Source organism: Myotis lucifugus, unplaced genomic scaffold, assembly GCF_000147115.1.
Source record: "Myotis lucifugus unplaced genomic scaffold, Myoluc2.0 scaffold_10, whole genome shotgun sequence".
In the NCBI taxonomy this organism is placed as follows: Eukaryota; Metazoa; Chordata; class Mammalia; order Chiroptera; family Vespertilionidae; genus Myotis; species Myotis lucifugus.
The window spans coordinates 6,264,638-6,281,115 of record NW_005871058.1 but is presented as its reverse complement, the minus strand read 5'-3'; the positions used below and the strand labels follow the sequence as shown (position 1 = coordinate 6,281,115).

Below are 16,478 nucleotides of genomic sequence, written 5' to 3'. Positions count from 1 at the left end.
CTTCAATAAATGGTGTTGGGAAAATTGGACAGGTACATGCAAAAAAATGAAACTAGACCGCCAACTTACACCATACACAAAAATAAACTCAAAATGGATAAAGGACTTAAATGTAAGATGAGAAATCATAAAAATCTTAGAAGAATCCATAGGCAGCAAAATATCAGATGTATGTTGTAGCAATATCTTTACTGATACAGCTCTTAGGACAATGGAAACTAAGGAGAAAATAAACAAATGGGACTACATCAAAATAAAAAGCTTCTGCACAGCAAAGAAAACCATCAACAAAACAACAAGAGAGCCTACAGCATGGGAGAACATACTTGCCAATGTTATATCCAATAAGGGTTTAATCTCCAAAATTTATAGGGAACTCATACAGTTTAACAAAAGGAAGGTAAGCAACCCAATCAAAAAGTGGGCAAAGGACCTAAATAGATACTTTTCAAAAGAGGACATACAGAAGGCCAAGAGACATGAAAACATGCTCAAAGTCACTAATCACCCGAGAGATACAAATCAAAACGACAATGCGGTACCATTTCACACCTGTCAGAAGGGCTATCATCAACAAATCAATAAACAAGTGATGGTGAGGATGTGGAGAAAAAGGAACCCTCGTGCACTGCTGGTGGGAATGCAGACTGGTGCAGCCACTGTGGAAAACAGTATAGAGTTTCCTCAAAAAAATTAAAAATGGAACTCCCATTTGACCCAGTAATCCCACTTCTAAGAATATATCCCAAGAAATTAGAAACACCAATCAGAAAGGATATATGCACCCCTATGTTCATAGCAGCACAATTTACAATAACTAAGATTTGGAAACAGCACAAGTGCCCATCAACAGATGAGTGGATTATAAACCTGTGGTACATCTACACAATGGAGTTCTATGCTGCTGTAAAAAAGAAAGAACTCTTACTATTCGCAACAGCATGGATGGACCTGGAGAGCGTTATGCTAAGCGAAATAAGCCAGTTGGAGAAAGATAAATATAACATGATCTCACTCATTTGTGGAACATAATGAACAAAAATAGATCCAGAGACACAAAGCATCGAACAGACAGTCAGACCTCAGAGGGAAAGAAGGGTGGGTGGGAGGGCAGGATAAGAGATCAACCAAAGGACTTGTATGTATGCATATAAGGAAACCAATGGACACAGACAGTAGGGGGATGAGGGCATGTGCTGGAGGGTGGGAGTGGCCGGGGAGAGATCAATGGGGGAATATGGAGACATATGTAATACTTTAAACAATAAAGAATTTAAATTAAAACAAACAAAAATAATAATAGTGAAAATGTTGCCAAACATATGTTTGCCAATTAAATAATATATTATGGAGAGTTGGTAGAGATAAGAATTAGATGTGCTAATAGGTGTTGGGACCTACCCCTGGCTCAGTAAAGGGAAGAAAAGAACCAGAAGGTGCTAATAAGGAAAACCATGCTAGGGAAGTGAATGGACACAGGAATCTGTGCCCCAAACATATGCTGGAATAGTGAATGAAGATAAGCCTTCATTGGGCAGTCTACCAGTTGATCAGGGGGCTGTCTGGAGAAGGAAAGAAGGAGATATAGATCTTCCCTACTAACCCATCTACCTGCTACAAATTATGCTAAAAGGACTAAATTGGTATAAGTTATTTTCATAATTCCTTACTTGGTGCATCTAAGTATTTGTTAACTAGGAGAGATTAGCAATATGAATTATTATTGATTTCTAGCTTCAAGTCTGAGTACATGCAGAAGCTGAAGTAAAATAGAACTCTGAGAAACAGTATTACATCCAAATTTCGGGCTCAGTGTTGAAAGTGCAGTGTGCCACAATCTATCTTCTACAGTTTAAGAGAGAAAGCTTGTAACAAAGAAGCCCACTCAAATTTTCATGTAGATATCTCCTGCCTGACATTAAAAATATGTATTTTTCAAGAACACTAGACTTTTTCCTTTAAATTAAAAAAACACACCAAGATTTTGAATGATTATTTCCCATTGTATTGCTCCCTTCCTGTCACTGTTTTGAGCCAGAACATGGAGTCCTTGGTGGGGAAAGGAAGGGCATGATCATCAATCTCCATTAAGAGTCTTGAGTAGTTTGTCCTCTAATAATTTCTGAGTTAATAGACATGTAAATACTCATGTAGTTAGGCAAGCTGTTCAGCCACATTGGACATGGACTTAAGTTCTGCGTGCACCTTTTACAGTCACATTTCAGATAATTGCACAGGCATTTTAAAATTCTACTCTTTTTTCCAAATAAACTCCTTGGAGTTATGCCAACAAAAACAGAATCCATTCTATATGAATTTGGTATTGGGTGGGGAAGAGAAGGGATTTATTATTATGTTCTAAATTTGTTTATGATATGGGGGTACATTAGAGCAGTGTCAACCAAAGTACGTTCATACTGAAACCAAACAGGTGTTCAAATTCACTCTAGAGATGAAAGCTAGAATGACCCAAGTGCAGGAAACCACTCTTTATTTTATTAACTTCAGTCTACTTATTATTGTCAATGCTCTACTCATATATTTTGTCTTAAGATAATTTTAAATATATCTCCCTCTTCGTCATTCTTTTTTCCCTTATACTAGACATCTTGTTTTCCAAAATGTGGTGCTACAGAAAATAATTTCACTTCATGGAGAGTGAGAAAGGAGAATTTTTTTAAATGAATATTGTACTGTTTTCACCTAACAAGATGAAAATTCTTGCCCCTTATCAATGAAGTTAATTGATGAGTGTGAGTGTATTGTCTGAAATTTCATGACCTCTCTCCCTTGGACCAGCAAATGAAGGATGGAAAGATTCATCCCTTTTATACATATCAACCTTTTCTCCAGCAACCATGAATGAGTTCACTTACATTTGCAAGCATCTGGAGCAGAGAAGGGTCTCCGGAGTCCCGGTAGAAGCCTGGCTTACATCGCTGGCAATGCTGGCCTTCCGTGTTGTGCTGACAGTCATTGCAGACACCACCACTGCGATTCCCTGATGCCTCCCACACATTAATGTCAAAGTGACAGGCATCAGCATGTCCATTGCACTTGCAGGCTGGAAAAGAAGCGTGGAAGGAAAGCAAATCATTAAAAATAAAGTGGTAGGTTTTCTAATATTCAGTTAATTTTTTAAATTTTATTTTTAGTTTTTTGAAGAGTACATATTATTACAGTACATAAGAACCAAAACAATATAAATAGGTATACATCAAAAACTCTAGTCTCCCATCCGCATTTATCCTGTTTCCTCTTGCCTTTAATAGGTTACTACTTTCTTTAAAAAAATATATTTTTTAATTGATTTCAGAGAGGAAGAGAGAGAGAGAGAGATAGAAACATCAATGATGAGAGAATCATTGATCAGCTGCCTCCCGCATGCCCCCCACTGGGGATCAAGCCTGCATCCCAGACACGTGCCCTGACTGGGAATCGAACTGTGATGTCCTGGTTCATAGGTCGACACTCAACCACTGAACCACACCATCCAGGCATTACTTTCCTTTTTTAAAAAAGTTTTGGGGTATTTTTGGTGTATATGTTTAGTGTTTCTTTATAGATTTTTTGAGATATAATTGACATATTAGATTTTTAAATTAAAAAATAAGTTTGAAGACATGTCTGAAAGCAAATCAGTTGTAGATTTGTCTACGTAGGCAGAGATATAACAGTTACCTTAGCAACTGGAGTTGAATTTATTTTGGAAAGACTATTTGAGTGGCCACCAATTTTTTCTCTCTTTAATGGAAATATGTCACCATTTCCATTCCTGCTTCTTCTCAAGGTACTGTTATCACTGTGGGTCTCATGCCTTAGAAAAACCTAGATTGTCAGGCATTATTTGAAAATAATTCATATTGCAGATATAGGCCTGAATTTATGCTCACTAAGCCTGGAAAAAGTTCTGTTTGACAGGAGTTAATAACTTGGTAGGTAGATTTATTTGTCTTTCTATTCATCAGCTATTGTTGTACTGGTGAGTAAAGGTAGTTGCTTATGGAAGCCTTAATTTTCTATAGCAGAGGTCAGTAGTGTTTCCTATGTAATCAATTTCTGAAAGGCATTTCTAGGATTATCAGTCAGTAGCACCAAGTGACAAGTCTTTATGTTCTATATGTATTTAGATATGCAGTTGGATTCTCTGTAAAGGGCCAGCATGGCATTCTAGGAATTTAGGAGAAATTCTTCAGATTCTCTTGATGAGTGATTTAGAATAAGATTCCAGACCTTTTTTGTGTGGAGGTCAGCTGTATTTGAAAATGTTTGTGCTATTGTTTTTCATTGTTTCCTTGATATGTTATGATATTTTGAGAAGATTTATAATCTTTAAAAAGCATATTATAAGATAATTTAAGATTTATGCTTAGAGGAAATCCTTTACATTTCCTAGAAACTAAAATAAATCAGTTATGATGCCAAATTATGTATGAGAAGAGACTTCTCACAACTTTACCCACAGTACTTGCCTGTAAAGCCCAGTAAAATTGAAGTTTGTGAGTATGAACATTGTTATGGGCATGTGACTTCCTCTGAATACTTTGAATTGAAAAAAGAACCCAATGATTCATATTCCCATATTTTTTACCCTTCTATCTAATTTCAAACCTTAAACCCAAAGTTAACCTGGTAATGCAGTCTCCTTCTTGACTTACTGGCATAATTTCAAATCTGATTTGTCATTTTAAGTAATAGTATGATAGTATGGGGAGAAAGTATTTAATTTGGGATTCTGAAGATTTGGGACCAAGTCTTAACTCTATTTACTAATTTTGGAAAATTACTTAATCTTACTAAGCTTCAATTTCCAGATCTCGAAAATGGGATTAACACCACCTGCTTTATAGGGTTGTTTTGAGAAATGAGTTCATGAGTATAATTCATTAACTCTACTATGAGGGTTACTGAATACCATTATCCTAGTTGCTCTTGTGTCTGGCCATGTTTTTATGATGCCAAATTATTAGGAAGGGTGCTTAGGTGCCCCAAAGTGGCCAAGAAAATGAGCAACATATTCTTGGCAAAACAGTCATATTGGCAACTTGGCAAGCTGTCATTCTTTCCAATAGTTGAGGGCATAGTGGGCAGCGATACTGGCTATGTTTATGTCGGTCACCCACCACTTTATATTATGTTTCCAGAGACAACAAGGAGTCCACAGATAAGCTTACTTTGTAAAGAAGGCTCTGAGTCTTCTAGGCTTGGTACTTACTTCTGCACTCTTTAGGAGATCCTGTTTTGCCATCAGCTGCCTCCCAGGGGCGGTCATTGTACAATGGTGCACAATGTTGGCAGTGGGTGCCTGCTGTGTTGTGTTTACACATACACTTCCCATGGATCTACAAACAAAAATAAGTAAGAGCTATGAGCACAAACCATGCTAGAAAAGAGCATTTCTTCCCACAATCTCATCTCATTAATTGGCTTTAAAATATGACATTCATTCACCTATTTTTGTATATTTTTACATATTATATTTTAATGCAATAATGAATATCTTTGTAGCTAACTATCTGTGTACAGCTTTATTTATTTGAAATGTGTTTTCTAGAAGTCAAATTAAATGGTAAAATATGTATATCTTTAAGACTTTGAATACATTTTGTCAAAATGACTGGTTATTTTCTTTTAATCCCACAGTTTAGAAAAAGAGAGGAAAAGAGAGAGAAACATCAATTTGTTGTTCCACTTATTTATGCATTCATTGGTTGATTATTGTATGTGGCCTGACCGAGGATCGAACCCATAACCTTGGTGTATTCAGAAGACACTCTAACCAATTGAGCTACCCAGCCAGGGCCAAGTGTTATTTTGTGTGGGGTTTTTTTGTGTTTTTTTTTTTTGAGAAACAGTATAAAGGTAACTCAGCATAAAGATAATACCAGTCAAAAATTGTTTAATGAATATATACAAGGGAGCCCTGGCCAGATAGCTCAGTTGGTTAGAGTGTCATCCAGATACACCAAGGTTTCAGGTTTGATCCTTGGTCAGGGCACATTCAGGAATCAATCAATGAATAAATAAGTAGACAAACAAATAAATCAATAACTCCCTTTGTTTTTCTCTCTCTCTTCCCCAAATCAATAAGCAAAAAAGAAAACTTAAATACACACACACACACACACACACACACACGAGATTCAATACGTCAGGCAATGTTTGGCCCACAAAGCATTACAAAATATAATTTCGGTCTTTAAGAGAAGTATAAATGTAGTTAGAGAAAAAAAAGATTTACATAGAAAAAATTACAGATAAACTAGACAATAAATAAATACCTATGAAACAAAATGCTGTTGGAATTAAAAGTTGTGAAAATTACCATAGGTTGGCAGTTCTGGAGGGCTTTATGAGAAGGTTTGGGTTTTGAGCTGGTCCTTGAAGATGGACAGTATTTCTGACAGTAGCGAAGAAAGTTACCAGGAAGAGGAAACAAAATAAACCAAGGTGTGGTGCTAGGAGTCTAGGGATAATCTAAAATGTTTTGATTGCAAACAATCAAAATGACATGTATTTAGAATGGTCAGAATCAAAATGAGTTCCTAGAGTTCAACAAATCTGGAAATAGTTACACCAATACATTGATCTACTGCTTTGCCTAATTTAACACTCTAGTAAGTTGTGCTATTTTACCCAAGAGCCCCTTTCTCTTTTAATTATCTTAATATCCTATATAATAAAAGGCTAATATGCAAATTGGCTGGATGGCCAAATGATCAGTCACTATGACATGCACTGACCACCAGGGGGCAGACGCTCAGCACAGGAGCTGCCCCCTGGTGGTCAGTGCACTCCCCCTGTGGCTCACGGCTGGCGAGCACAGCGGCGGTGGCGGGAGCCTCTCCCTCCTCCTCAGCAGCACTAAGGACCCCTTGGGAGATGTCTGACTGCTGGCCCAGGGGGAGCTGGCCTAAGCTGGCAGTCGGACATCCCTCGAGGGGTTCCAGACTGTGAGAGGGTGCAGGCCAGGCTGAGGGACCCCCCTCCAGTGCATGAATGTGCACTGGGCCTCGTGTGTGTGTGTGTGTGTGTGTGTGTGTGTGTGTGTGTGTATCTTTATGGAGGGACTCTGAAAGTAGCATAAATATTATCCAAGTATGATATATAGCTATTGTGGAACTTATATTCACATATTCAAGTGCAAGGATTACATAGTGCTTGGAGAACTGCAGGCTACTTGTGAATAAACCACATGAGGCCTAAGAGTTATAATCTGGAAAATTTCATAAACAATGATCTTGGTGGTCATCTTGCTAAATTTCATTTCTGTGTATTGTAATGTAAGGTTTTTGTGCTTAATAAAAATTGATTATAGCTGTCTTTTTAGCTTTTAGGGATTAGTAAATAAATATATATAATTATTTATTTGAGAGGGTGGAATTGGCTCCTCAGAGTACCATGATGTTGTCAAAATTTTTGTTGGTATTTTTTGTAGAAATTCAACTAATGTTATAATTCAATTTATTGGTTTGGTCTTGGAATGCCCAAGTGTGAAGTGAATTATAGCTACCCATTTTCTTGGGCTTCTCTTTGTGACCATTTTTCCATAGGAGCTATTGATATGGAAAGTCCCATGGAGTTGTAAGAGTTTACTATACATCTCCATTTTCACATCCAGGCAAGCTCTAAAGATAAATTTGCACTTAAATTTGGAGGTCTGCAGGAATTCAGTTTCTACTGGTCTATAAGAGTGAGGTCTTTTCATTCTAGCTCCAGGATATCTGATTTTTCATATATTCTGGAAGAAATGCTCTAGTCCTACTGCTCTTATTAAATCTTTTTTAAAAATATATATTTTTATTGATTTCAGAGAAGGAGGGAAAGGGAGAGAGAGATAGGAACATCAATGATGAGAGAGAATCATTGATCGGTCGCCTCCTGCACACCCCACACTGGGGATTGAGCCTGCAACCCGGACATGTGGTCTGACCTGGAATCGAACTGTGACCTCTTGGTTCATAGCTCAGTGCTCAACCACTGAGCAACACTGGCGGGGCTTATTAAATCTTTTGAATTCAACATTCCTTAACATCATGAAAAGGGAAACTCTTTATCAAATAGCTTCTGCATGGTAAGATTCTTTAAAGGCTCTCAGTAAAAACTGAATAACTTTGTTTACTTGTATGAGATGCTGATTTCAAACAAAATGGAATCTTTGGAAAAACTGAATAAGAAAAACCTTCCAAAGTTGAAGAGTTTAATAAAGTGAAGGCAAACTTGAGTAGCTGAAGGAAGTTGATAGCATAATGAAGATCAGTCAGAGAAAGACAAGTATTATATAATTTTACATAATGTTGAATCTAATGAAAAAAATAAACAACAAAATAGAAACAGACTCATAGATAGAGAACAGTCTGAAAGCTATCAGAGGGGAGGGGGCTTTGGGGGGCTGGATGAAAAAGGTGAATGGATTAAGAAGTACAAATTGGTAGTCACAAAATAGCCCTGGGGATGTAAAGTACAGCATAGGGAATATCCTATATAATAAGAGGCTATTATGCAAATTGTCCCCTTGACCGGGAGTTCGACCAGGGGGCAGGGCTGGCCAGCCAACTGCCCGTGGCCCCTTACCCCGGCTGGCCGGATCCCACCCGTGCACGAATTCGTGCACCAGGCCTCTAGTAGTCAATAATATTGTAATAACTATGTATAGTGCCAGGTTGGTATTTGAAATATCAGAGGGACCACTTTGTAAAGTATATGATTGTCTAACCACTATTTTGTACACCTGAAACTAATACAAAATAATATTGAACATAAACTATAATTGAAATATAAAATTAAAAAAGAAAATGAACCAAAAAACTTAATATAAAGTTAAAAATAATAAATAAAAAGTCATGAAATGTATATATATCAGCTTAAGGATGCTGGAATTTATCCTGTAGGTACTGAAGACCCACTGAAGATTTTTGAATACTGAAAATATATTAAATACCCTATGTTATTTTCTTTAAACATATTTCTTTCTATATCACTCCCTATCTTGTCTTTTCTCGTTATTCTTCCTCCTTTATTATTTCTTTATTATTGTATCTCAGCTTATATTTTCCAACAGCCAGTGGTACCCATGTGTATTTTCTGATAATGTTCCAAATTTTAAAAGGTTGTTAATTCTTATTTACTGCCTTTTTGCATCCTTTATACTTTTTAACAACCATGTATACAGTACTATATAAAGATAGATACTACAAAGTACTGTTAGTTTTCTTTAGAGGAAGTAAACTATCATTATAGGTCAGTGTTTCAGGTTTGGTCCTGGAATACCCACAGCTCATAGGTTAGCCCTGGCCCACAAATTCCAGGCCTCAGGAGGCCACAGACATTTGGGGAAATCTCATCAAACATTCACATGTATCACAAGTTAATGTGGACAGGTCAGTTCCCTCTGGAGTAAGGATTTCAGAGCATTCCCTTGTTTCCCACATGCTGAGAATTGGGATGACCTCCCAGGGTCTGAAAGATGCCAGCCCAGCAAATTTTTCTGCACACAAAAAAATTCAAGGAGCTGTCATTTTGAGTATTACCCAAAATAGCTGTAAATCATTATCTAGATCATTTGAAACAAGAAATCCTTCCTCAGCGATACAACTGTTACTGTTCAAGCTTGAAAGATCACCCACTATTTGATGCTTGTGAAAAATGTGCAAGTAAAACTGTCTTCATTGAAAAAAAAACAAAGGAAACTTTAGTAACAAGTTAGTTAAACATAGCTCTTATTTGGTACACAAACATAAAGTAGATAAGGAGCAGGAAAATGGAATTATGTACTTAAGATTTATTTGAAGAGGAGTGGTGTCTGGCTATCTAATTAGAAAATGAGAAATCTACTTTAACAACAAATCTGTAGTTCCTGATTATCTAAGAGGTACACCTTGGCATTTTGGGCACTCTATGAGTTTTATACCCCCTCTATTATAATAAAATATTATTTTATTACAAAATTTTTCCTACTTATATCTAATATTATTTATTTGTTACTACTATTAACCTACTTGCAAATCACTTTTAGCATATTTATCTTACATGGAGGGACTCATACAAACTTTGAACCAGTAATTTAAAGAATTATTGGAACAGCATGCTCATTAATAGCTGTGCACTTTGGTGACAAATAGCCAAATAAATACAAAGAGAAAATTATATATATTATATTATATATATTATATTATATTATATTATATTATATTATATTATATTATATTATATTATATCATATCATATCTGAGGCTACAGACTCAGGAATCTAGGTGGGGAGCAAAATGAGGAAATTATCTTTGAAAAACATCACTGGAAGATACACAAGTCTTGCCTAGAAAAGCTGCTTTTTTCAGTTATTGTTCTTTTGGGGGCAGAAGGCCTTTAGTAGTCAGCAATCATAAAGCTGAGGAAATTATCCATGGCAAGAGGTGGTGAGAATCAAATGGGTTGAACAATCAATTATCAAGATGTTGTAGAATATTTAAATATTAGATGGAAGATTGGCTTAGAAAACTTTTAGGGTCCTTCTAGTCTTAAGGTTCTATGATTTTTAAAAAATATTTTTATTAATTTCAGAGAGGAAAGGAGAGGGAGAGAGAGATAGAAACATCAATGATGAGAGAGAATCATTGATCGGCTGTCTCCTGCATGCCCCAAACCAGGGATGGAGCCCACAACCCAGGCATGTGCCCTGACCAGGAATTGAACCATGACCTCCCGGTTCATAGGTCGACGCTCAACCACTGAGCAACATCAGTTGGACTTAAGGTTCTATGATTTTAAGGTTTCCTTCTTTGTGTTGGTTGAAGGCAACTACTCATAATCCTTTATTAGCTACCAGAGAAGAAGCAAATGTCCTATGGCTGGGACCTGTTGCCATCTCAACAATACAGATCATCTTAAAATCAAACAAGAGACAGCTAGGAGAATATCTGTTCTTTCTTGCAGGCACTACTTGTGACACAAATGAAAAAGTAAATGTTAATAGTTTCTGAAGACAAACTTTCATTTGTCAATACTGACTATACCTAAACTAAGACCTATTCTTTCTGATTTTCCCCCACTGTTTTTCTCTTTTTACATTGCATTTTTCCATTGCTTGTGACTCTAGAAGTAATAGAACAAATATCATTCCAGCTCCTTCCTTCCAAACAAAGGTATATTTCATCATCTATTGATGCTCACCACAGACATTCACCTTAATGGAATTACCAAAGCAAAAAACCAATCTGTTAATGCTTTGGAGGAGGCACATTAACGGATTTCTTTTAGGAGTGTGTGACAAAATTTGCTTCCTAATTCATTCCAAGAAAGAAAGAAACAACTGTTATTTATGTCCAATTAAAAATTCTGATGAAAGTTAATAGGGAAAAGAAAGATTTTATAGTTAAGTATTCAGAAAATCTTGAATTTCATAAATGGGATAATTTCCTTGTGCTATTGTGCCATTACTTTTTACACACACACCATTTTATTTTAATTTTTTATCAGTCTACTGGGTTGTACACCTGAAACTAATATAATATTGTATGCCAACTGTAATTGAAAAATAAAAAATTGTTTAAAGTAAAAAAAAATCTTTTTTCATATCATCATTGGAACTTTTAAAAATGTTTCAGAAAAGAGGATGCAAACAGTCCCTACTCTATGAACCAAAGGAAAATGCTTCTGTAACAGCAGCTGCAGCAATTCAGGAACCTCCACTTAGCTATGACAAATGATTTAGAAGTGGAACAATGCTATGTAGCAATTTAAGACAAAATGTGAAGGCAAAAACTGATTACTTTCTAAAGAGATAGTATGTCCTTTTTAGAGAAAAGGATTAACTTTTAAAAGAATGAACTTCTTATGCATGAAAAGAGATAAATTCTAATAACATGCTAGCCTGTTAGGACCTGTTACTCTTATGTAGGACAAAAACATGCACAACAATGCTACAGCACAGACCTTTGAATAGAAAGCATTGTAAGAAAAACATGTCTTTTCATTAACGAATAAAATATTCCTTTTTCCCATTAAAGGTTTGCATGTTTCAATTTAACAGAAGATGGAGTTCTATGGTGAATATGAAGCATAATAATTGAGTTTGATGGGAAAGGGACCTTGAAACATATTGTCAGAATGGGGGCAAAATAGGTTGAAGGCTGAGTATTCCAAAGCTTTGCCCAATAATATATATAGCAAGAATGCAAGTAATTGAAAAGCTCTGTAATCTATTCATTGGTCTGTACTTGAACACTAGAGAATACAGCTCTTTTCAGAAAGCATGAACAATAAAACAAGAATAGATATAGAGCAGGAGCAGTCATGATTAAAGAATGAAAATTGGGCAGTACTTCTCTCTTCCCCCCTAGCCAGCTGCCTGAAATTCTTCCTGTAGAGGTTCATCTTTTAGCTCCTCAATGCTGTTTAAGTCCAGGAGTCCCTACAAGAATGCACTTAACACTCAAAAGGGGAAAAACCTTAAATTATTAGCAACAAACATATCAACTAGGATTATTGCCATCTGTTCTCAATCCTAGAACTGGAAACAGAGTTAGCTACCTAGACAAGGAAGTGACTTTTTGGTGGAGGCAAAGGGAATGTCTTAAGAGGAGAGGGAAGGAGCCAAAGGCAACTGTGCCTACTTCACTCTTGTGCCAAGAACCTTGCTCTGGCTGACAGAGCTGGAAAAAAGTATGAATGGAGCAATGAAAATTTCATAAGAAAACTGCATTTAGTACACTGAATGTAATCATGTGTTTACCTGCCTTTCTCTACTAGATTGTACATCCTTGAAGGGAAGAAGAAACAAGTGGCTTAAATTTCTTTGAAATTTAACTCATTTGTTTTCAACAAATGTGTTAATTTTTAAAATTTTTTTTATATATATCCGGGTGCACGAAATTCGTGCACTGAGTGGGGGTGTCCATCAGCCCGACCTACACCCTCTCCAATCCGGGACCCCTTGGGGGATGTCCGACTTGCAATCTGGGACCACTGGCTCCTAACCGCTCACCTGCCTGCCTGCCTGATCACCCCTAACCACTCTGCCTGCCTGCCTGATACCCCTAACTGTTCCCTGCCTGCCTGATCGTCCCTAACCACCTCTGCCTGCCTGCCGGATTGCCCCTAATCATCTCTGCCTGCCTGCCTGATCATTACTAACCTCTCTGCCTGCCTGCCTGATCGCCCCTAACTAACCTCCCCTGCCAGCCTGGTTGCCCCTAACCTCTCTGCCTTCCTGCCTGGTCACCCCTAACTGCCCTCCCCTGCCAGCCTGGTTGCCCTAACTGCCCTCCCCTGCCAGCCTAATCCCCCTAACTGCTCTCCCCTGACAGCCTGTTCCCCCTAACTGCTCTCCCCTGCTGGCCTGATCCCCCCTAACTGCCCTCCCCTGCTGGCCTGATTGCCCCTAACTGCTCTCCCCTGCCAGTCTGATCACCTCTAACTGCCTCTGCCTTGGCCCCGCCACCATGGCTTTGTCCGGAAGGATGTCCGGAAGATGTCTGGTCTAATTAGCATATTACCCTTTTATTAGTATAGATATATGTGTATATGTATATTTAATTTAAATTCTTTATTGTTTAAAGTATTATGTAAGTCTCTTTTTTCCCCCCATTGACCACTCCCTGGCTACCCCCACCCCTCAGCACATGCCCTCACCCTTCCTCCCACCCCCAATCTGTGTCCACTGGGTATGCTCATATGCATATATACAAGTCCTTTGGTTGATCTTTTACCCCTTCACCCCCCATCTTCCCTCATAGGTTGGACAGTCTGTTCGATGCTTCTATGACTCTGATTCTATTTTTGTTCATTAGTTTATGTTCATTATATTCCACAAATGAGTGAGATCATGTAATATTTATCTTTCTCTGACTGGCTTATTCCGCTTAGCATAATGCTCTCCAGTTCCATCCATGCTGTTGCAAATGGTAAGAATTCCTTCTTTTTTACATCAGTGTAGTATTCCATTGTATAGATGTACCATAGTTTTCTAATCCACTCATCTGCTGATGGGCATTTAGGCTGTTGTAAATTGTGCTGCTATGAACATAGGGGTGCATAAATCCTTTCTGATTGGTATTTCTGTTTTCTTGGGATATAGTCCTAGAAGTGGGATTACTGGGTCAAATGGAAGTTCCATTTTTAATTTTTTTGAGGAAATGCTATACTGTTTTTCACAGTTCATTCAGCCAATATACACTGAGTGGCCAAATTATTATGACCACCTGACGTTTGTAGGCAAATTAGCTATAATTTTGCACTGAAGTTGCTATAGGGCCAGACCATTATAAATAGGGAAGCAGGTTGTTTACCACGACAGTAGAAGTGATTTTTTTCTGAAGATATGGGTAAACAACGCGATTTAACAGCCTTTGAACGTGGGATGATTGTTGGTGCTCGGAGCCATGGAGCGAGTATCAGCAAAACAGCCGAAGGCCTGTTCGAACACCTTTGCTATCTGCAGTTACCAAGGTAAAATGTCTCCAATTCGCACAGGAACACAAGGATTGGACAGTCGAGCATTGGAAAAAAGTCAGGTGGTCCGATGAATCACATTTCCAGTTGCATCATGCAGATGGCAGAGTGAGAATTTGGCGGAAACAGCATGAAAGCATGCACCCCACATGCATGAGTACAACCCTTCAAGCTGGTGGGGGCAGTGTTATGGTTTGGGGCATGTTTTCCTGGCATGATTTGGGCCCTTTAATTCGTGTGGAACAACGTCTGAATAGCACAACATACCTAAGTATCATTGCTGATCAAGTTCATCCTATCATGTAGATGGCGTATCCCAATGGAGATGGCTTCTTCCAACAAGACAATGCACCATGCCATGGTTCTTGTATTGTGCAGGAGTGGTTTCAAGAACATGAGGGAGACTACCTTGCTTAGGTGGTCCCCACAATCACCAGATCTCATTCCAATTGAGCATTTGTGGGACGAAGTTAAAAGAGCCATCAGGCAGCTGATTCCACAACCATCAAATCTCACAGAACTGGACAGTGCTATTCATCAGGCATGGTGTCAGATTCCTCGCATCACCTTTCAACATCTCATGGAGTCAATGCCAAGAAGAATCGCTGTAGTATTGGAGGCAAAAAGTGGCCCAACGAAGTACTGATGGGGTGGTCATAATAATCTGGCCACTCAGTGTATATTTAATGGAGCATTCAGAACCTTAGGTATGAAGTTTAGTTCTATTTTTAAAATTTCCCAAGAAGGCAGAGTACTAATTATGCATTTCAAGTGAAAATGAGATACTTTAAATTGTCACAAAGGAGGATTTGGGGAAGGGTAGGATTTAAAGACATTCAGTTTTATCTACAGTGCTTCCTATAAGGGATATACTAGCTCACATCTGAGCAAGGCTTGTAGGTAAAAATGTTCTGTGTAGCAGTTATCTATAGTTGCTCTGGGAGATCTACTATGAGCCCAAGGAACAGGGTCAGTCATGGAGGGAAATGGAAGTAATAATAATTATAATGATGATGATGATAATAAATAATAACAATAATAGTAGTAGTAGATAATTGGTTAGCATGATGTCCCGATGTACAAGCCACTGTTCTAGGCATTACATAAATATCAACTCATTGGAGTTACACAAGATAAGGTAGGTACAATTATCATTGCCATTTCACAAAGGGGAAAATTGAAGTTCAAAGCGTTTTAGTAATTTGCCTAAGGTCACAAAGCCAAGATGTCGTGGAGCTATTTGAATTCTAGCAGTCTGACTCAAAGCCACCATCTTAACCCCTAAAATATGCCGTTATAAGTCCCTGGAGAGTAGGATTTTTGAGTGATCCACTTTGGCCAAGCCTATTCAGATTCTTATCTAAATAGAACTGGTGTTTTCCAAACCTATTTGTCCTTGAAGAGTTCTTCAGAACAAAGGCTGGTTTGGACTCAAAGTGAGCCATTTCCTTTCAAGAGTATTCAGTTCTTGAGTAGATTATTAGTCCCATTCCTCTGGGAGAAGCCTAGCAGCTTTGGGGATAAATGAATACAGAAATATTAGCCCCCATTTGCCACATTGGCATGAGTAAGTTCAGGGAAAGTAAGGCTAGAGAATCCTTTTAGATTCTCATTGGTTCATTGTAAAACTTATCTATACACTGACCATTCAGTTGCCTCCTGTGCCATTTATGCACCACTGCAAGTTTTAACAGGCCTACTTATCAGAAACTCCAGTGAAGAAATTTACAAAAGGAGATGATAACAGGAATGGAAATGAACTCTAATTACAGATTGGTTCTTTGTGGATAACACCTCCTTTATGTTATTTACTCTCCCTATTAGGTATGATTTACTTTTACAGTCAGTTTTAAATTTAGGGGTATGGAGGAATGGTGAGAATATATATATATATATATATATTATGCAAAATGTCCCCCTCGAGAGTTTGACTGGGAGACTGGGAGTTTGATCGCTTGCTATGATGTGCGCTGACCACCAAGGGGTGGTGCAGAATGAAGAAAGGCCCCAGCCGATCGGCCCTGATCTCT

General features: G+C 37.9%; 1 protein-coding gene across 1 annotated transcript in view; it reads right to left on the bottom strand.

Moving 5' to 3' along the window:
• Positions 1-16,478, bottom strand: part of NTN4 (netrin 4) — a 107,245-nt gene that overhangs the window by 33,697 nt on the left and 57,070 nt on the right. The window contains 3 exon segments of the mRNA XM_006084124.2: positions 2,877-2,912; positions 2,915-3,064; positions 5,216-5,342. Coding sequence (XP_006084186.1) covers positions 2,877-2,912; positions 2,915-3,064; positions 5,216-5,342 — 313 coding nt within the window.